The 21,238-nt window shown below is 52.9% G+C and overlaps 2 protein-coding genes across 2 annotated transcripts; one reads left to right on the top strand and one right to left on the bottom strand.

Moving 5' to 3' along the window:
* Nucleotides 1–638: 638 nt before the first annotated feature.
* On the top strand, nucleotides 639–6,832 carry LOC309411166 (uncharacterized protein; the record flags this gene model as incomplete). The annotated part of the gene is made up of 2 exons (XM_082007723.1): nucleotides 639–2,923; nucleotides 3,997–6,832. 2 exons carry the CDS (start codon nucleotides 639–641, stop codon nucleotides 6,830–6,832), a joined length of 5,121 nt encoding a protein of 1,706 aa, XP_081863849.1.
* Nucleotides 6,833–7,847: 1,015 nt separating this feature from the next.
* On the bottom strand, nucleotides 7,848–20,498 carry TMEM116 (transmembrane protein 116; the record flags this gene model as incomplete). Its single annotated transcript, XM_082007599.1, has 11 exons — nucleotides 20,320–20,498; nucleotides 19,992–20,038; nucleotides 19,787–19,850; nucleotides 15,819–15,950; nucleotides 11,769–11,873; nucleotides 10,160–10,209; nucleotides 9,651–9,734; nucleotides 9,429–9,567; nucleotides 8,772–8,916; nucleotides 8,585–8,658; nucleotides 7,848–8,048 (listed from the first exon to the last, which is right to left on the bottom strand). The coding sequence occupies exons 1-11, from the start codon at nucleotides 20,365–20,367 to the stop codon at nucleotides 7,848–7,850; spliced, it is 1,089 nt and encodes a 362-aa protein (XP_081863725.1). The 5' UTR covers nucleotides 20,368–20,498.
* Between the last annotated feature and the right edge of the window lie 740 nt (nucleotides 20,499–21,238).

Genomic DNA, 21,238 nt, shown 5'->3' with positions numbered 1-21,238 from the left:
ACAGCTGCAGGTCCCATTAGCAACCAAATCATTGTTTCCCTGGTAATCTATTGCTATCCACTTAGCAACCCTTAATCCCCTTTTAAACAAATTGCTGTAGCTGCGCTGGCCCATCGTGCTCTCAGCAAACGGGGTCAGCCCAAGCAGGGTACAGCAGACCCCCAGCGATGCAATGGGGTGAATTTAATGCGCTGCTTGCATCTGCCTGTGCCGGTGCCCGGGCCCCATCCTCCCCACGGAATGTTTGCGTTTGAAGTGGAGCTGGAGAAACGGTTGCCCCTTGGACCCTTGTGTTCCAGCCCTGAGAGCAGCTCTTCCCCCCCGGCTTCCCACCCCGCGCCAGGTCTTTCCCTGCGCTGCTTTGCTCCGTTGCAGTTGGATGGCAGGCTGGCTGCCTCCCGGCGTGTCCTGCCTCCCCGGTGGACAGGTAGCTGAGGAAGAGCCAAGAAAAGGCCCGTTGGATGAAGGGACCAGGAGACTTGCGCTTGGCTGCAGGCTGAGCAGGGAGAAGAGGACAGACCCTGAGGGACGGTGTCCTGGTGGTGAGAAGGGATCTTTGCTGCTGAGTTACAGGCAGCTTTTCTGATGTTTCGTCATCCACGTTTTCCTTTCTTTCCTCCAGCCTGGGAGCAGTGACCATGGCTCCAAGCCGGACCCGGCCAAGGAGCACCCCGACAGGCAGTGGGGTTCTCCTCCTCGGACTGGGCCTCTCCTTCCTGCTCCGGGGGCTCCTCCTGCCCTGCACAGACAGCAGCCCCCAGCCCTCTTGGGGCTACACGGTCTACGAGATAGTTATTCCAAGGAAACTTGGCCCAAAGGTGGGGAAACCCAGCCAGGATGAAGTGTCCTATGTCATCAGCATTCGGGGGGTAAATTACACGATTCACCTCAGGCAGAAAGACTTCGTAATAAAAAACTTCCCCGTATTCACTCGTCACTCCCGAGGGGAAATCGTGGTCCAACAGCCCCATGTGCCGGCAGACTGCTACTACCACGGCTACATGGAAGGCATCCCGGACTCCGCGGTGACTCTGACTACCTGCTCTGGGCTCAGAGGGCTGCTGCAGATTGGAAACTCAAGCTACAGCATCGAGCCCCTGGCAGCTTCCACCGTGGCTGAGCACCTTCTGTTGCAGAGGGATGAGGCGGTTCCTGGAACAGTGATGTACAAAATGCCCAGCGAAGGCGGAGAGTTTCCAGGTCCTGGTACAGCGACGGGGCAGTTCCAGCCCCGGGGGCACACGCGGTATTTGGAGCTCCTTGTCGTGGTGGACAAGGAAGGCTTTGACGCTTTTGGCAGAAGTATAACTAATGTGACGCTGGAAGTTATTGAAATAATCCATCTGGTGGACGGGCTGTTTTATTCTTTCCACCTTCGTGTTTTGGTAACTGCACTAGAGGTTTGGGTGGAGAAGAACCCTATCAGTGTTTCCAGAAACATAACCAAGGCCCTTCATAATTTTAACCTTTGGCGGAAGCAAAGCCTCACGTACGCCGCGCATGACGTGGGGTGTCTATTTGCCTCGATGGACTTTGATCGCGGTACGAGAGCATTGCACGTGGGTGGCAAATCCAACTTCGCCAGTGCCTGTGATAGAAAACGCGCCTCTGCTGTTGTATCCTTTGCGAAACGGCCTTACGTGGACACTGCTGTCCATGTCGCTCGTGCGTTAGGGCATGTCCTTGGCATGGAGCACGATGGCAGAGACTGCAGGTGTGGAAACACCTCGAAATGCATCATGAGCGCACACAGCGTGGTGAGCTATCAATTCAGCAACTGCAGCAAAAAGCACTATTTTGATTTTATAGCATCAGGGCAAGGATTCTGCCTTAATAACGCCCCAGAATCAGTAACGACATTTGCACTGCAGCACTGCGGGAACGGCGTCCTGGAGGTTGGGGAGGAGTGCGACTGCGGCTCAGAAGCACAATGTAAATTGGACCTTTGTTGTGACAATAACTGTCAAAAAAAAAAAGGAGCCATTTGCACTTCTGGAGGCTGCTGTAAGAATTGTAAGCCTCTTCCAGAAGGAAAAGTGTGTAGGGAGAGTGCCGGTCCGTGTGACCTGCCCGAGTATTGCAACGGGACATCCGAGCATTGCCCGGCAGATGTGGCCAAGCAAGATGGGACCGTGTGCGCTGAGGACGGGTACTGTTATTCGGGCAAATGCCAATCTCACACGTTACAGTGTATGAGTATCTTTGGCAAGGAAGCAAAGCCCGCTCCACTACCGTGTTTCCAGGAGGTGAACACGAAAGGGGATCGCTTTGGCAATTGCTTGGGAGATGGGGCAGATATCAACTTTCAGAAATGTGAGCTAGAAAATATCCTGTGTGGGAGGGTGCAGTGTACGAACGTTAGACGTCTACCTCAGCTGGAAGACCACACAACCATCATTCAAACCCCGGTGGGCGATACCTGGTGTTGGGGCACAGACTACCACTTGGGTGCGGACCTTCTGGATGCTGGAGTCATTAAGGACGGCACGCAGTGCGGTGAGAAGAAGATGTGCATTAATCGGACGTGCGTTCCCAAGGAGAAGTACTTGACATCCCGCTGTTCTGCCAACAGAACCTGCAGAGGAAACGGAGTCTGCAACACTAGAGGAAACTGCCACTGTGACAACGGCTGGGCACCTCCCTACTGCCAGTTTGTTGGCTTTGGAGGAAGCGTTGACAGCGGGCCTGCACCGGTCACCAAAAAGGGGCTTTTTAGGTTCATCATAGGGTTTACCGTAGTAACCGTTGCTGTCCTGGCACTCGCAGCTCTTGTCATCGTGCACGCGAGGAAGCTCGGAGTAACCCAAGCATTGAACAGACTCACTGGATGTTTTTGGGCTAGAGAATGGGCTCCTGAGGAGGATGCGAAGGACCAGGAGGAAGAAGACATCTCAAAAACAGCTGAGGGTCAAAACTCGCCTGTGTAGGACTTCACGGGGCAGCAGTAGAAAGCTGGACTCAGTCACTAGATTCAGACTCCAGCTGCGGCGGACTCATTTAAATTGATCTAGATGCAAGTGTAGAGTTAGGGGACCTAGTTTTTATTCTGTAAAACAGCAAAATGAAACGGTTTCACTTGACCTCAGGAGAAAAAAAGTCATTGAAAAAAAATGTCAGGGGCACTCGGGTTACTTTAAAATCTGCTGCTGTTTACTCTGACGGACAGAGGCTGAGCGAGGAGGATCCCGGGGTGGCTGAGGCAGAGCCGGGGTCCCAGGCAGAACGCCCACCTTCCAGCCCACCCTGGGCGTACCCGAGCACCTCGCCCGCGGCGCCGCGGCCCAGGAGCAAACACGAGCTGCTGAAGACGTCAGGCGGTGTTGAGCGGGAGCCAGGAGGAGGGAAGAAAGGGCTCTCAGGCTCGATAACAGGAGGAAAAGCTGTGGAATATATCTGCGAGGAAATAAGGAAAGAAGAGGGGAAAAATATTCATTACTGCTCACGTCAGTGGCCTCTCTGAAAAGTACAAAGCTGGCAGGATCCTTTGGACAGGAGCTTGCAGGGAGGCTTTGAGCAGGTAAAAAATGGTCGGCAGCACCCAAACCCTGAGCTGACAGAAGCCAGGCTGCCGCGGAGGGGTCAGTGCACGCGGGGAGCAGCGGGTGCAGGAGCCGCGCTGAAGCAGACCAGGGACGTCGGGGGGGGAAAAAAAAAAAAAGAATTAAAAAAAAATCATTTCAGCACTTCCTGAAGAAGCAGATGAACTCTGGGGAGCAGGAGCGCTTGGTGCGAGGGGAGGGAGTTTACCCCACTGGAACGGCTACTGCTCACCTCCAGGGAGACCTGGTTAGTGGTAAGTTCAGGGCTGCAGCTGGCGGCCGGCACGTGTTTTTATAGGAAATGTGTTTTTCTGCGTACGACAAGCTGTGCCTGACGTTCGGCAGGATCCGCGCGTCAAGAAAAACGGCCAGAGCCCGCTGGTTTACGGACTGGCGGCGGAGGCGAGGCAACGGCCAAGGGCCATCGACATTTGTCGTATTAATTTGCTGGTGGAAGTGTTACTGTGGTTAATGCTCAAATTCACAAGGCACAGGCAATCTTTGGGCAGGGATCCCCCCCAGGGAGAAGGAGGAAGGGGTGGCGAGGACGCACGGTTCCCCAGGTCTTACTGAGCGGCAGGGAAGTGGTTCTGAAGATCGCCCGCAGCTCCCTGGCCGTGATGGCCGCCCCGCAGTGCCCTGGTGAGGGAAACACAGCGGGGATGGGTGCCTTTCATCCCTGTCACCTCACAGGAGCACCCATGGCCCCCATGCCACAGCCTCGCTCCACCCCGGCCCCGTGTCGCAGCCGGCCGGCAGCAGGCTGGCTGGGAGAGGCGGCAGCGCTTCCAGAACCTTCTCAAGGGGCCCTGAGGGGAACGGCCGCCCCTCGGGGCAGCAGGGTGCCGCGCACCTTCATCAGGTCCCGTGCCAGCCCTGAGGGGACAGCTCTGGCATGGCCGCCGCCTGAGCACCTCAAGGGAGAGAGGGTCAAGATGTCCATGCGAGGGTTGGCAGGACCGTCCCCGAGGCGCCTTACTGCCATTTTGAAGGCATTGGTGATGAGATGGCTCCAGGCACATCACGGCGGCCGGGAGAAAGCCCTGCTCCTCAGGCTGGCAGTCTGGGCAGCGTTGGTGGCATCTCTCCTCCCTGGGGCGGGCAGCCATCGTCCACCGCCAGGCTATGCTGTCCATGAGATAGTCCAGCCGAGGAAGCTGGCCCCCGGGGCAGGAAAAGGCACGAGGGGAGAAGTGTCCTACCTCCTCAGAGTGGAGGGTGAAAACCGTGTCATCCACCTCACGCAGAAGAGAGGAGTTCTGGTGAAAAACCTGCCGGTCATCACATACAGCCCCAGGGGGACAAGAGTGATGGAGCAGCCCCACGTCCCTGAGGAGTGCTTCTACCTGGGCTACGTGGAGGGCAGCCCCGGCTCCCTCGCCACGCTGAGCGCCTGCTCGGGTCTGAGGGGACAACTGGAAATCGGGAACCTGAGCTATGGCATTGAACCTGTGCCGGGGTCCCTCACCTTCCAGCACCTTCTCTATCGCCGAGAGAAGACCCAGAACAAGCCCTTGATGTGTGGATTGACGGATGAGGTGATCCAAAAGCAGACGGCTGGGATGGGAGCTAAAACAGCCTCAGGAAAGCACGGCTTGTCTCATAGACTGAAGTACACCAAGTACGTTGAGATATTTGTCGTGGTGGACCACTATCTGTTTTCCTTCCAAGGGAGCAATGAGACCTCCGTGATACTTCTGGTTACAGATACGATCAATTTATCCGAAACGTACTACTATCCTCTGAAGATTCGCATCTGCCTGATCGGGCTGGAGATCTGGACACGCAGCAACTTCATCAGGTACAGCCAGGATATAGAAGAAGTTCTTAAAAATTTTAACAACTGGGGAAATAGAGATCTTTCTCAGAGGATGGAATACGACATTGCACATTTATTTACTTACAGGGACTTCGGACTAGTCGTTGGGCTGGCATACGTAGGTAGCATCTGCCACCCTGGTTATCAGTCAGGCGTTGTATCACACATACGGAGAGATTTCATAACCTTTTCAATAATTTTCACTCACGAGCTGGGTCACAACCTGGGGATGGGGCACGACAAAGAGGAGTGCGTGTGCGGAGAAGCCACCAAGTGCTACATGACGGGAGGCTCTCTCGATGGCTCCAAGGCTTTCAGCAACTGCAGCCTGCAGAGCTATTTAGACTTGATCAGCAGAGGGGATGGCGACTGCTTGTGCAACATCCCAGAGCCCCACAGACTCTTCTACTTTAAGCATTGTGGCAACAAGGTGATCGACGAGGGAGAGCAGTGCGACTGTGGGAGGCCGCAGGACTGCCGAGGCAATCCCTGCTGTCACCAAAACTGCAGGCTGAAGCCGGGGGCCGTCTGCTCCGTTGGGCAATGCTGCCAGAAATGCCACTTCCGTGCTGCAGGACACAAGTGCAGGTCGGAGGCAGACGAGTGCGACTTGCCTGAGTATTGCAACGGGACTTCCGAGTGGTGCCCGGAAGATTTGCACATGCACGACGGGACGCCGTGCAGCAACGACGGCTACTGCTACCGCGGGAAATGCGCGACCTATGACAACCTGTGCCGAAAAGTCTTTGGGAAGGAAGCTCGAGGCGCTCCGGAAAGTTGCTTCAAAAAGCAGAACATGAAAGGGGATCGATTTGGCAACTGTGGCGGCGATGGGACCAAAGCTGCTTTTGTGAGATGTAAACCACAAAACGCTCTGTGTGGAAGGCTGCAGTGTGTCAACGTGAGGAGGATACCTGTTCTGGAGGAGTCTGAAACCATCATTCAGATACCGGGGCCCCAGGATCTGTGCTGGGGCACAGCCTACCATGCCAGCATCGATACACCCGATATCGGAGAAGGGCTTGATGGCACCAGATGTGGACCAAAAAAGATTTGTATTAACAAGACATGCACCGATGCCACGGTCAGGACGAAGTGCGATGGGAAGGTTTTGTGTGGGGGGAAAGGGGTTTGCAACAACCTCGCACACTGCCACTGTGAAGCTGGCTGGGCTCCTCCAGACTGCCAGTTCCGCGGCCTGGGAGGCAGCGTGGACAGCGGCCCTCCACCGCCTCTCCTGATGTCCATGGTGGAGGTTGTCCAAAATAAAGTGTTTAGGATGGTAATTGGGATCACAGTTCCCGCTGCCCTCGTTCTGATTGCTCTCCTCATGGCTGTAACCAAACACAGACAGGCAATAGCTGCATTTTTCAGGACAAGTTTAGCCACAGAGAGAACTGAGACTCCTGTAGATGAGGAGCAGAGTATGGAAGAAGAAGAAGAGGAAGAAGAAGAGGAAGAAGAATATGTTTAAAAACCCCCTGGAAGCAGTGGGAAACCCACCAGCTGAGGTTTGGAAAAGACTGCAGGCCCTGAGCATATGCCCCTGAAGCTGGACTGCTAGTACCAGGAGATTTTGCACAAAGTGATTTACACAATATAACTGTGTAAACTGTATGAAAGTTAATTACACAAAACTCGAGTATTTCCTCTTCTTGTATTACCTACTATGTAAATAGTTTTTGTTTGGACCCAAAAAGTGAAGCTGTTAGGAAATAAAGAGTGTAAAAGTTAGAGAGTTGTTTTCAATGCAGCTAAAGAACTGTTTTATTTTCTATAGAATGGTGGCACCTTAGTAAATAATTCACTGGAGCATCTAGAAGAGTACAGACAGATTCATGCGAAGTCCTGCTCACCCGCTTCAGGAGAGATGCTCCACCAGGTCGAAGAAACTTATTTTTCTGAGTATTGTAGCTGAGCAGGAGTTGACATGAAGAACGGAAGGGAAATGTGCAAAAAGTCGAGGCACAGAAATGAGCGCTGATTTTTTTACGCTACTTTGTAATTTTTCATCCCTTGCAGTTGGCTGTTAGTACGGTACATGTTCTTATTTTTATAGTGAATTAAAAGTCGGAGATTGAAAAATATTCACCTTTGCTTTACTGTTAATTTGTAATGGCAAATACTTGGAGAAGTAAAACATCCTTTGACCACCCACCCTCAAAGGAGCTGTACCAGATCTCTGAGCTGTTACATGTAATTTGCTGCATTTCTAGAGATATTTCCAGAAGGAGGAAGTCTGTACTAAAGATTTACCACGTTTAAAGAATCCATTTACAATCCATACAAACCTGTAAAATAAATAACTATCTTCACTGAAAGTGTCTGTCTCCGACAGCGCTGCTCAGGCTCCTCCAGCACTACAGCTAACCGTGCTGCTGGCAAGACAGTTCGCACCAGACGGCCCGACACCGGGTCTGGCCGACATTGCTAAAACCCGACGAGGTCTCGTTAGGACGCTGCCTGTTCTCCTTCGACGCAGGGATCCATCACAGCAGGGTGGACGTGGACCCCTCTGCGTCCGGCGGGCTGACGGGGAGCGTGCTGGCGTAGAACTTCTTCTGGGAGCGCAAGAGAGGAGTCTGAGTGTCAACGTCCCGGCAGGCGTTGCGTTTGAGGGAGAGGAAGACGTGCTGCGTCCAGCCGTACACGATGCAGTTCAGAAGCCCCTGGGAAGCTGCTGTCAGAGCCTGGGAGAGAGCACAGGGGAGATGAGGGCTCTCTTGTCAGGCAGCACTGCACAGCACGCCACGGCTCCCTACCAGGCTCTCAAACCTGGCATGTTACGCCAAGCCTCCCCCTTCCAGCACGATTTTATCTACCTGCATCCCCACGTGATACAGGAATCTCACGGTTATTTTAATAATCTTTGCTAAATGCTGCCTCAGGCACATCAAGCAGCGGGACAAGCGTCGTGGAGGAATTGCATCTGGAGACTTTATGGAAAGGGAATAAACTAACTGATTTCCGGGGATCCCTTCTAGTCCTATTTTCTACAATTTTCATGGGGTTACCTGAGACCTTTTTCAAGCCTGTGAAAAACATAACACTGTGAAAAACCACTAACAAAGATCTTTGCCAACCACAAGCATAAATCAATCAAACTTATGATTTTTGTGGCTACGAACACGCTTTGTCTAGCAGAGATTAGAAACGGGGAAACGCTCATTTTTCCGTTCAAGCAGAGAAGGCAAAAACATAGGAGGTTGCGGAGGAAGACATTTACCTGTAGAATTAGAAGGGCCATGTAGATTTTGCTGTTTGTTGACACTGTCAGCTTCAGTATTCCAAGGAGGACAGCTGTGAAAAGGGGTGGACAAGAGGGTACTGCTTTAACCCCACCTCTTCAGAGTTTCATTGCCAGGCATTATACGTCTTAGGAGAATGTGAAAATAATTCAGCTCTCTGCTAACCTGGGGCCCAGCAGCAGAAGAATGTGATGGGGTAAAAAACCACTCGTTGTTCCACCATCTTAATCATGGCCCACTGCTGATCCCCCAGGAATCCTGTGGAGTTTACGAACCTTTTGTACAAACCTCGGGCTTGACTGAGTATAACCTAGAAAAGAACAAGCATACATCGTTGTTTGCACTTTGTGCGCACGCTCTGACCTGGCTTGTCCATCTAGGACAGAGTATCCCACCTTTTTTTTAGCCAAAACCTCATTTCAATCTATCAATCAAACCTTTTGAGGCAGCAGTGTGCTCCCTGGGGGAGAGCAGTTGCTTTGTACGTGATCTTTTCTGAACTGAAGACTCTGAATTGACTTGGGCTCTTATTGACCCATGCAGTAGGTGATCTCTGCTGCCATGCTCTGAGCCTTCTCTACCCGCTAAATCCTTTTCAAGGCGGGTTGACAGAACACAGGACTCAAAATGGATTTCTATGGTGGCACACTGATATTTTCTCTCCGCTACCACCCCTTCGAAAAGGGAAGCAGCACCACTCAGTTCTTCCCCTGACATTGCCTGGCCCCTGGTACCACCCAAGCAAAAAGATGAAAAAGGGCAAATCTTCTCGCACTGATCAGCTGGGTGCAACGGCCAGGGTGCGAGGACTATGCTTCTTACCAGAATGGCTATGAAGCTGATCAGGAAGGAAATGAGGAAGATCCCAACACCGTAGAAATGCATCGCACGGCAAACAGAGCCACTCAGGGTCTGTGGCTCGTTGGTGGGCACGGCTGTTTCTGTGTGCATCAAGAGACATCTGTGGGGAGAAAAGGAACAGCCTGAGCTCCTGCCGTCACTCGTAAGCAACGGGGCTGTTCCAGAGAGGCGTGTGAAGCTTACCCATGCTTCTGGCTGAAGTTCTGGTAGCAATTACTGCTGTTGCCCAGGCAAAACACAGGCACCATGAGCAGGAAAGGGATCAGGCTAAGAGGAGAAAGGCCCAGTTGTTAGTTATTGCACTTCACTGCTCCCATGCCCAACCAAGCGCTACCTGGTTTTTCTCCTGTCACTATAAAGGACTTCTTAAAAATTGTTTTTATTGACACTGCTCTGGAAGAGTATTGTATCAGCTTTACTAACTTCGGCACTTTCATTCATGCAGGCAATACATTGCTAAAGGGCACGCTTTCTGAAAAACTACATGTAGTTAATATAGTTATAACTAACTTGGTTGGAGAAAGGCCCTTACATCCAAAACCTCTTACCCTGAGTTTGTTAGGCTACTCTGCTGTTACTGATTAGCTTTACAGGTTTTAGTAAAACTTGCTTCAAAATAAATAGGAAGCAGAGATCAGCACACTACAGTTTACCAAAACCACATCACTCTGCCAGAGAGAATTAAATCTTACCTAGACGAGATCGTTGCTATTCGGCCAATGCAACTCGCATAATCTACAACCTGCAAAATCCAAAAGAGCTTAATTAAATGATCGCTTCCGTACAGCCAGTGGTCCACAGGAACCAGCTCCCAGGGAGCACTTCAGCAGCTGAGGGCCCTTCAAATGCTGATTAACCCCCAGACCCAGCAGAAATGTTTGTTTTCCCTTTGCACTGAATCAACACCGCCAAGCTCAGTCTGTGCTGATTTGCAACAGAAACAACTGATGCTGCCACCCGCTTACTGCCTTGTTCTCCTTCAAGACTAGAGGATTTGAGAAGGGAACTTGGAACTGTACAAGGAGCAGACCCTTGATGAGCTATCTGGTGTAACTTTGTTTTTGTACGGCTTACTCACTTAACCTGGCCCTGTTCCTCAGAAACTTCACGTTCTGGTGAAGAAATGCAGATAATTTGGAGTGTCATTCTATCTGCTCACTAGGAAACGTACTTTGGCAGCCGGTGTCCATGCGCCAGCTGTGACAATGCAACCTGGGCACCGCCGTAGTGGTGGGGAATTATGGTGGGTGGTGTGTTCTGAATGCAGGGAGTCCAGCATGAAGGAAACCAGTCCCACAAGTGGATCCAAACCCTATGGACAAGAGCCCTTGAAATACAGACTGATCTGCCCAGGCTGCTGCTCCCGAACAGACAGGTGGAATATCTGGGATATAAAGTTTGCTGTCCACAACAAATGGCTGGGGAAGAAAAAGGCTATGTCTGGAAATGAGGCTGATGAGTTCAATGGGAAGAGTTGCATAAGGAATCTGTCGTCTTGCAGCAATACATCAGGAGCAACACGCCGGTTACGGCGACGGTGGTGCCTCACTGTTTAGCCAGGTGTGAGGAATGAAACACTGCAAGGAGAGATTTTAGTCACACGGCATGTGAAGTGTTTGTTCAGCCTGCAACGCAGAGAGTCTTTTTCTGAGTACTATGTCCTTGTTCCTGGGTTCCCAGCGATTACACCAGTTCCCCAAAGGGCTTTTGTAAAGGCCAGCGATGATGAAGTGAGGACTGGCCACTCTTCACAGAGCCCACTGGCCCTTTTATCACTAGCTCACTTCCGTCACACCTCCTATCTCAAACTCTTACCATACTTACTGATGCTCTCGAACGCTGTACGATACCTGGGAAGGACAGAAGTTGTCCGTTCTCGGTCCCAGGATACCCAGGCACCCCCTGCTTTCCTGTCCCCTCTGCCGTGCACTGGCAGAAGGCAGTGACAGCAACAAACCGGTTATTCAGCTGGTGCAAATTTCTGCTCTTCTAACTGCAGAAGAAGTTCACCGATAGCCAGTCCTGAGCTTTCTCTGCTCTGAGAGGTACACTGCCATTGGCCTTTGCCTGCTTTGGTCTTGCAAGCCTAATCTTCCTAATCCTGAGATCCTACAGCAGACCTAGCTGTAACTCTGCTGGCCTCAGTGGGCAAGATACGTCAATTCATACATCTGTGGGGCAGAAGGGCCTTCAAAGTCCTTGTGGTTAGATATGCTGTTATGTATGCACTTCCTAAACCCCCCCACAACCCCACAGTTAGACCTTGGCACCCAATAGTTGTTGCATGTCAGTCCCACTCACCTGGGGGGGCATCCTGTGGAGGTTTTGATTGTATTTCATCTTTAGGTCCATGTACAGATGCCAGGTGTAGTTGACAGTGTATAGAAAAGAGGCGACGTAGAATATCTGAGAAATGCAAACAGATGGTATTTCAGTCAAGTAATAGTAGTTGCTGTAGCATGTTTAGTTCATTGCTGATGAACCCAAAGCCCATGGGCCGGAGGCAGGGTGCGAAACAGCGTAGTGGACTGCCAAAGGTGAGGGTCCCTGCACAGCCCCTGTGCTCATGGCTACTGGGTTGTAGTGGGACCCCAAGTGGGAAAAGCCAGGTAGAGGAGGGCTTCCCACTTTAGACTGCACAAAGGCAGCTTCACTTTGGCCCCAAACCAGGGACAGGAGAACTAATGACAGCAGACTATCTTAAAAATACAAACCTTTGTGGCTTGGCTCATTTTTTGGCCTAAATTCTGGCAACAAAGGGTTCAAAAGCACTTTGACATGCTACATCCATTAGGAAACACAACTTAGATGCGGCAGTTAGACTTGCTTCTCGCATAATGAGCTCACTACACAGCAAATTCACGGAAACAGAAAACAATAGTATCTTTAAGAAGGAAAGTAGGGGCAGAAAATATCTGCACTAAGCCTGAGTTAACATCCCGAAGAGTCCTTTTCTCTCCACAGGAAAAAGGAAGAAAGAAAAGATACAGAACACCGTTTCCCACAGAGTTTCACAGTCCTTGACTCCAGCTTGAGATGAGACCAAATATCTAAAATTTCTTGTAAAAACCCCCAAATCTTTCTTGCATTTGTTTCTGAACCCACGGTTGCTCCAGGCAGTCGAGTATAAACAGTGCCGCTTAATCATACTATATATATGCGTGTGCTGTGTTTGTTACAGGAAACACATGCTTCAGTGGCAAAAGCAAAGAGGAAGGGCTGGACAAGTGAATTTTTCTGTGGATTTGCTATCCTTTGCCAAAGAGACAAGGAGCACAGGTTTGCCACCCTGGTATCATCTAGGTCTGGGAAAGTAGTCACTAAATAAACTTGGTCTCCTTCACCGAGGTTGCAAATGCTCTCGGCTGACTCAAGAGGCTGAGTCCAAGCTACATTGCAGCAGGAACATTACACTGACTTTCCAGCTCATTAGACGAGGTTTAATGAGGGTTTGTTGCCCTTCTTCAATTCCTTCCAGGGAAGGTCATCAAAACAGTCCAGAAGGATCGTTCTCCTGCACTTCAGAATGCTCACAAAATGTCAGCACTGCCTTCTTTTTTGGAAGAGGGAACCAAAAACCACTTGTGAAGTTGCCAGCAGAAAGCGAAGGGAGTTCTGCTCTCCTGAGCCCCATCTTCGGGGCTGTGGACAGTCCTGCAGCGCCCACCATGAGGAGATAGAGCAGGGGCTGGGAGACATGAGAGTCCCTCATTATAACACTTCTGCGGCTCCCCATTGTGCTCACCAGGGTGAGCAGAGCCTGCCAGGACATTATTAGGCCACTGGAACTGAACTGGAAGAATGTGGGGCAATTGTGCAATTATAACCACAATCTCTATGCTGGACTTTATTATTGTAATGCAAAGGCAAGGCAGGGAGGAGGAGAGAACCAAGTCAAGGGACAGCAGGAGGGAGCAGTATTTACATTTAGTATCAACCAAGAGTTTGGGGCTGAAACAGGGGAAGTCCAAGAAACAAAGCAATCTCCTCCTTTACGACGCGACATGGATGTTGGGGTTGTTCCATCCGCCGTCAGCCCTTGGTGATAAAGTCATGGTAAACAGGCTGAATAAGGCAAAACAATGTCCTGCTCCTGAGGCAATCCCTTGAGACAACCACAGCACATGGACTGTGGTGTGAGCCTCTCCAGGGGCTGCCATCTGCAAACACCACAGCTGAGCAGTCCTGAGCCTGTCCTCACCCTTGCCGTTCAGTGCATTTTACATCTTCCAGGTGTTTGTGTGCAAAGAAGCCGCGTGTGTTTATGAGACACCCAGGAATACAACCCTTGCGAGCTCCCCTCAGCACGGGCAGAATGGGGCCAGGAGACATTTACTCATGTAATTCGGTTACAGATCATTTATGCTCTGCAGAAGCTGCTGGTTAAACCTGTTACTGGCTCCTACTTGCGCACAAGGTGTTCCCACCACGCAAGGGCATTGCTGGGGTGTTTAGTAAGGAGGTGTCCCGCACCGTGTCACGTGCACCATGCGGGCACAGTTGCTATGGCAAGTGCTCCGTTTGTTTTAATTTCTTCCAGAGCAAACAGCAGCGGCAGCTCTTGCCAGAGGCAAGCCGGCTCTGCCAGCCTGGCAGTCCTCCTGCCGGGGGTGGCCTGCTGGTGGCACGCAGGAGAGAAGCCCAGTGACCTTGTGGCTGAGGTCGGGATGTGGCAGGCACCCTGCACACCCCACCACAGCACCCTGACCGTTCCCCGTGGGGCTGAGGCAAAGGCGAGTCCTGTAAGGACTTGCCCAAGGCCAGCTCTGCCTACCCGCGCTGCCTTTCCCAGCGTGAAAGTAAGGCTCCCACCTTGCCCCCAACCCTTGCCCGTGTCCCTGAGAAGCATGGCCACAGGCTGGAAAAGCAAGGGCAGAAAAGAGCCAGGGATGCATGGGGGCATAGCTCTCAGTGTCTCCGCTGAGAAACGATGGCATATTGTCTATATCCGACGTGCTTCTCCTCTAGCAGTGCAACCTGTCTTCTCCGGGCCATAAAAAGATCGCACCGGCATTAAGAACTGTCCCCCAGGCAAAGCTGCAAGGGAACAGCTCAGAAAGACTCAGTCCCGCATGCTCCTTCCACCTTCCGGCTCTGAAAAGCCTCTCCCGGGTTCTTCGCATTTTCCCTTGTACCATCAGCTAAAAAACATCTTTGATATTGGTCTGCACCATTCCCACACCCCACTGTTTCCTCTCTCGACGTAAACATATTGCCGTGCTTCCACGGCGGCACAGGGGAGCTAGAGAAACCAGAGATAAGCCAGGAGCGGAACAGCTGCTCTCGCCATCATGACTATTACTGTTTTACCCACGAGAACAGCTGTTGAAACAACCCTGGGCTGCAGGCACCCATCCCCAGACACACAACAGCGTGAACACTTCCATACCGCACACGCGGCTACTTCCCTGCCCTCTCCGAGGTACGTGGAGAGCCTCTTCAGCTCCAAACGCTGCTGCTCAGTGAGGACGTTTCAGTTCAAACCTGTGGGTACCACCACACTCCCAGGGAGCTGCCCGAGCCTACACAACACACATCAAGGCTCCCGACAGCCTCTTGCTCTTCCCAGCCATGTTTTTGTGGGTCCTTTAAAAGGGAATTTAAGCTCAGAGGTCACCGCTTGTGAACCACTGCTCTGGCCCAAGCTTGGCCATACCTTGGAGAGTTTTTCGAGAGCAGTGATTTGCAAAGCTTAACGCTGAAATGGGAACTCGATGAGACAAAAGCAAACTGTCAGGAAAATGGTGTTTCACTCACTCCACTCCAATTAGTCTCCAGCACACGGAATCAGCTGGAAAGCAGCCAAATCGCTGGGGCACAGGACTGAGCTTGTGCTGACGGAGCAGCCCCTGAGCATCCTTGGGATTGATTGAGAGAGGGCCAGGTCAGCAAAAGCAGGGCTGTTTATGCGAGTGATGTTGTATGTCTGAGCTCAAGCAAATCGCAGAATATGTCTGTTCCTGCCCAGGATGGAGGAAGCATGAAGAGGAATAGAAAAGCTGCCATGTGAGAGGCACAGAGATCATCGTCGGCATGGGTCCAACAGGAAATAGATTAAAACCCATCTACTCACTTTACACAAGCAACTCAAACATGGCAACCACATAACCCCATGCTCTCTTTGCCTTCCTCATTGCCTCTCACAAACCAGACAGACCTAAAACCAAGCACCGTTATCTCCTTTTTACACATGAGGTGAAGAGATCTGTTAGGTCAAGTTCACATGGGGAGCGTTTGCCAAAGCCTGTCTAGAAACAGTGTCCCCCCCAGCCACGCCCTGATCACCAGCGAGGCTAATTAAGGCAATGGATGCAAAGTAACGGCGTGAACGGTGATGTCAAGGCTACTCACTTGTCCTGTTGCTTGCAGGTTATAGCAGATGAGATCTTGCTTGGAGGTTGGTGTGCTATAGAGAAGTGCCCCAGCGAGCCAGCACATGCCCAGAAATAGGTCGGAGAGGCTCAGGTAGAAAAGAGGACGAACCTGGGAAAAGTGAAATTAGTCATTGGCTCTGGGTGATGGTCACAACTCGCCTGCGACCGCCTACAGCAGCAGCTTTACCCGCCTCGTCTAGATATGCTTTTGTCCCCCAGCTCTTTCGGTAGGGCAGCTCTCCCTGCACGCAAAAAGCCATGCTGATTCTTGCTCTCAGGAGCTGTTTCAATGCAGATACCTGGCTCTACTCACCCTTTCTGCCACCTGCAATGCCCCAGGATCCAAGAGCAGCATCAAATCTTACAGAAAGTAAGGTCCAGAATGTTACAATGGGACAGGTTGGCAGGGAGAGGCGACGTTATTTGTTAAACCAACCGATAGACAAATCAAACTTTAGGTAAACACAAACGCTTTTTCAGGTCTGCAGTAACTTGAAAGAGACATTTTTCCTACGTGTTGCATGTCATTTCAGTCGGTGACTAGGGCTGAATCTATTTTGCATGCCGGATTAATTTGCACTGCGAGAGTCACTAGTCTCTGCTACACACTGCATCTTGCTGGAACAGAGTCGCGTCTCCTCTAATGGCAGTTTCCTGCCCATTTCCAGTTTGCAGGCACCGGCCAAGAGGACTGTAAACACTGTAGGAAAACATTTGTGCAAAATTCTGGCCAACATTTTCATTGTTAGTGGGAGAGCAGACAGTCTGGAAAAGCAGCCTAATTATTTAGATTCTTAATTGCAGTCTTTGGTAAGTAATTTTCAGCATCCTGGAGAGAAAATGATGGCATTTTTTTTGCCCTACAGGAAATTATAATGCTAAACACAGCATGGAAATCTTTCAGGAGGCCTTGATTTTGAGAAGATTTTTTTCATGGAATACAGCCTTTGGTGAGATTTGCCTCAATATTGTCCTTTTAATAAATGTTTGCTGCCCATCGCGCTATGTTATGCTTGTCTTGTTCCCGTGAGCAATGAGAAAGGGCTTAGTAAAATTGATAAGCAGTAAGGTTGATCTGATTGAACCAGATCTATCCTTATGCCATACTTTGAGGGAGATCTGCCTGGTGTGTTCCTGGATCCCTTGCTGCCATGCAGCAGCGTGGCAGGTCCTCTGCCTTCTGCAGGATTTCTCTCCTCCAACACCCTTGTCCCTCCAGTTCCTTATTCGTACCATCCAACCGAGCAACACGGTAAATCAAACTGCTGTTGCTAGCTAAATATCTGGAGCTAGTTTGTACGTCATTGCATTTATGAACACTTTTTTTAACCAGGCTTTTCCTTGCCGGTGCAGAATTGAAGCGCCAGCAGGCAGTCATAGGCATGACAGGCTGGGGACATCGTCCAGTTTGTGAGCACGGCAGCTCTGAAATAAGCAAAGCAGCAACTTTTGCAATCAAACAGGTGACCCCTTTCTCTAGCAACAAGTGTCCTTGGAGCGAGGCATCGCTGTTTGGTTGAAGAGCTATTTTGGCACAGACCTAAATAAAGAAGTAGGTGACATAGTGGTGAGTGAAAGGCAGCATAGCTCTGCCTTGCGAAAAGGGAAAAGAAAAAAACCCAACAAATAGTATTTATAAAATAGAGGAAGGGAATGTAAAGACGTAATGATTCAGATGAGCTGCCAGGCTGGAGCATACGTGTTGATTTAGCTCCGTTTGGCCATTGCCCAGGGACATCTGCCTGCACAGAACCTGTTGACATGACAGAGGAAATTCTTTGTTCGTTGCTTGCCATCATCTCTTCTGAACGATTTAGCTCAGGCTGAAGAGTTTTACTGACTGCGTAGAGACAGCAAACAAGCTTCAAGAATGCAATATTTGATTTCCTAGGCTGGGAGCAGGAGGGGAAGTGTTTATAACATTGTCCTCCTCCCAGCCTCCAGAGCTGTTTATTTTTAAACAATTTATTCTGAAGCCTCATGACTCGGGGAATAAGCTGTTTGCGGCAAGCTTTGATATGGATCTCTTCCAGCCCCTTTGTTTACAAATTTCCACTTAAGACCAGAAACACGAGGACAAGACGATGGGGAAGTCACTGAAGATTTTGCCACTTTTGAAACACCAGCAACAGATCTCCCCTGGCAACAGAACAAGAGCCTGGAAGCCCGATGCGGATGAGTCGCTCCAGCTGGTATCCATCCCTCCTATCCGGATTTGCAGAAATAATCTGAGCAGAAACATCTGGACTCCCTCAAGCGGGGAGGGTCCATCTGTGACCTGGAGCCATGTGTGGCTCACAAGCAGCAAGAGTGCAGCTCCCGAGCCACAGCCACATCATATGACTAATAGCACAAGGGCTCCCGAGTAATGCAGGCTTCTAGCCATGGAAGTAAATGGGCCGAGGCTGCTGAGTCACACCGGGACACCTGCCAAACCCAGCTCCGTATCACACCAGAGTGGAGGACCCCCGGCGAGAACCATGACGGGAGCTCTCCAGTTGCAGATGTGGTAAGAGGGAGCCTTTGACATGCACCCTGTGCAGCACAAGCTCAGGAAGGTTCGCCATCCCAGCACCAAGGTGAAGTCTCAGCCTTCATTCCTCCCGGGGAATGCATGGACGTCTCCGCAGCTCATTGTCAGTGTGCTGGGCAGAACGTTTCCAGGAGGCTGCCTGGGAGCAAGACTGCCCTGTGTGTTGTAAGGGGTGCCAATTCGCCCTGCAAACCTGGACACACGTTCTCCTCCCCACCCTGCTTCATCCAATGATGTGTCAGTTGTTAGCCTGACTGTGTGCCCTCCTTCTCTGAGCATAACTCACTGCATTCCCTGGAAGTCCTGTTCTCTGGGCTGCAGATCAAACCCATGATGCACAAAGGACACTGAAGACAAGGGAAGTACAAATACAGCTTTGTTACAACATAGCTGCCAGCTCTACTGTCCTACTGCTCTTAGCAGTAACCTGTTATCTGCGTGGTCCGCAGATCGGGCTGCCAGACATCCGCAAATCCTGGGCAACGGACCCCAGCTTCACCCAGATCAGCTCTGCACAGTGCCTCCTCTAAATCCTGGACGGACAGCGGGACCGTGTGTGGACAGCAAAAGCCTTGGTAAGCTCGGGATGGAGTCTAGGGTTGCTGCACATGTGCCAGCCACCGGCTCAGCACCTCTGCTACGTCCCAGAGACACGGGGCTCCCTGCACACACGACCTGCACGTGTGAGGCACTCGGGACGTGCCAGGCACTGCGATCATGTCAGATCTGCAGTGCACACGCGGACAGTCCCACCCCGAGGGAAGTTTGCACCCTGAGCCCCGCTGCTTCAGCGTCAGAAATGTTCGTGGCTCCTGTGCATGGCCAGGGTGAATCTTCCAAAGCCCACTGCGGAGCCCAGCACAATAAACTGCTTTTTAGCCCAGCCTCTTTTTGTCTGAACTTTGCAGTGCTGTTGAGTTGTAAGAGTTTTAGCAGCACACCTGCCTGGAAAAAACTACTCGGAGATACCCAGAGATGGATCCCTGTAAAAGCATTTCCTACAGGGGCATCTCCAGTTTGCACTTCAGCAGCTTTGTGCACAGGTCCTCAGCCCTCCAAGCATTTTGCCCCACAGAAGAGGACACACTAACAGATTCCTGTTCCCAGGAATGACTGGAGGACTTGCCTGGAGCGGCAGAACGCACGGGGCTAGGGAACCTGCTTCTCCCTGCATGGGTGCAGTTCAAGGTTAGTCCCTTCAACTCGTATCACAGACAAAAGGCCACTCTCTTGGCAAGCACTTTGCCTCCCAGCTGTTAAACAAGGTTTAACTTGTTAACAGGGTTTAGCCTGAGACCTGCAGTTGCTCCTAGCAGGGTGCCTGCCCCACGCGGGTCTTCGCTACACGCATGACCCATCTGCAGGGTACCAACAACTCGACTTAGGGAGGGAAAAGGAGGCGCAGACCTTACCTCGGGGGACCGCACTGCATTTTGAAAGACGGCGTAGGCAATAATTGAGCTGGAACCTATAACACTGAGAAAACAAAACAGGTTGGAACAGGAGCACATCAGCCTCGCTGGGATCAGCGATTTCTCTTTTCCCGGAGAAAACTGTCGTCGCAATAGTAGCTCCATCCCGGCATCGCGGGGACGCGGGTTGAGCAGCGCCTTGTACCTGAGCATGGCCATGGTGAACTGTATCCACTGGAGAGCCGAGTAGACCTGGGGGAGAAGGACGGGTGCGAGCTCAGCACGGCCCGGCCCCACGCACGGCGGGGAGCGCCCCACAGACACGCCAGCCGCTGCGCGGGGAGCCGCGGGCCGGGGGGACCGCGGCCGCCGTCCCCGGAGAGGAGCGGGCAGGGCTGCTGGTGCCGCGGGGCACGGAGCGGGCGCAGGGCTGGGGAAGGGCTGGTCGGGGCCGGCGGGGAGGGGACGGGGGCGAACGGGCAGAGTGCCGGCAGGGGGACAGCCGCTGCCCACGGGGGTCCCGGTGGGCTCACCTCCTGCCAGCCCCCGTCCAGCCGGGCCGCCTCCGCCGGGAGGGCCATGGGTACCCGCCGCCGCCGCCGCACCGCTCCCGGGGCTGCGGGCACCGCCCGCGCTCCGCCCCGGGGCCACCCCGCGCCCGGCCCGCCCCGGGCCCGGCCCCCGCCGTCGGGGCCGGCTGCGGGGGGCGCCCGGTCGTAGAGAGGAGTTTAGCAGGGCAGGACAGCTGGGTCGGCGTCCCGGGGTCGGGGACCCGCGCCTCCGCCGCCGTGCATCCCCCGCGGGGTGCAGAGCGCGACCCAGCCCTGGCGGGAGGGCTCACCCAGGACCCCCGGACCGAGGACCCCCGGACCAAGCACCTCGGGGGCCTGCATCTCCCGCCACCCCTCCAGGAGCCGACCCGAAACGACCCCGCTCAGCTTCCCCCGCCCTCCCCCGCCCGGTAAGCTGGCACGGGACTGCCCGTCTCTCCGCCGCCGCACCACCGACGTCACGAGCGGCCGGGGCGGGGCGCTGCCGCGTGTGAGGGGGCGCGCGGGCGGCGCTGCCGCGTGTGAGGGGGCGCGCGGGCGGCGCTGCCGCGTGTGAGGGGGCGCGCGGGCGGCGCTGCCGCGTGTGAGGGGGCGCCGGCCCTCAGCGCCTCGGCGGCGCCGGCCCTCAGCGCCTCGGCGGCTCCCTCAGGCAGCGGCGGCGGCGGCTCCTCGGGAGCCGGGCGGGAAGCGTCTTCGCACGGGCCTCGCAGGGACAGCCCCCCGATGCCCGCCCTGCTCGGGGTCCGTCCTCCTCCCCGCCTGAGGGGGAGAAGGCGCCGGGCCCGAGGGACACCCTCCAACTGCTCCGTGCAAACCCTCATCTCCGCGCCTTTCCTTTCGCTTCCAGGTGCCATCATCTGGCTGAGCAGCCTTTGCCAGCCCCTCTAACCGCAAAATCCGC

This window comes from Phaethon aethereus (assembly GCF_964289735.1).
Source record: "Phaethon aethereus genome assembly, chromosome: 17".
NCBI lineage: Eukaryota > Metazoa > Chordata > Aves > Phaethontiformes > Phaethontidae > Phaethon > Phaethon aethereus.
The sequence above is the reverse complement of the archived record's forward strand: the minus strand, read 5'-3'. Positions and strand labels throughout refer to the sequence as shown.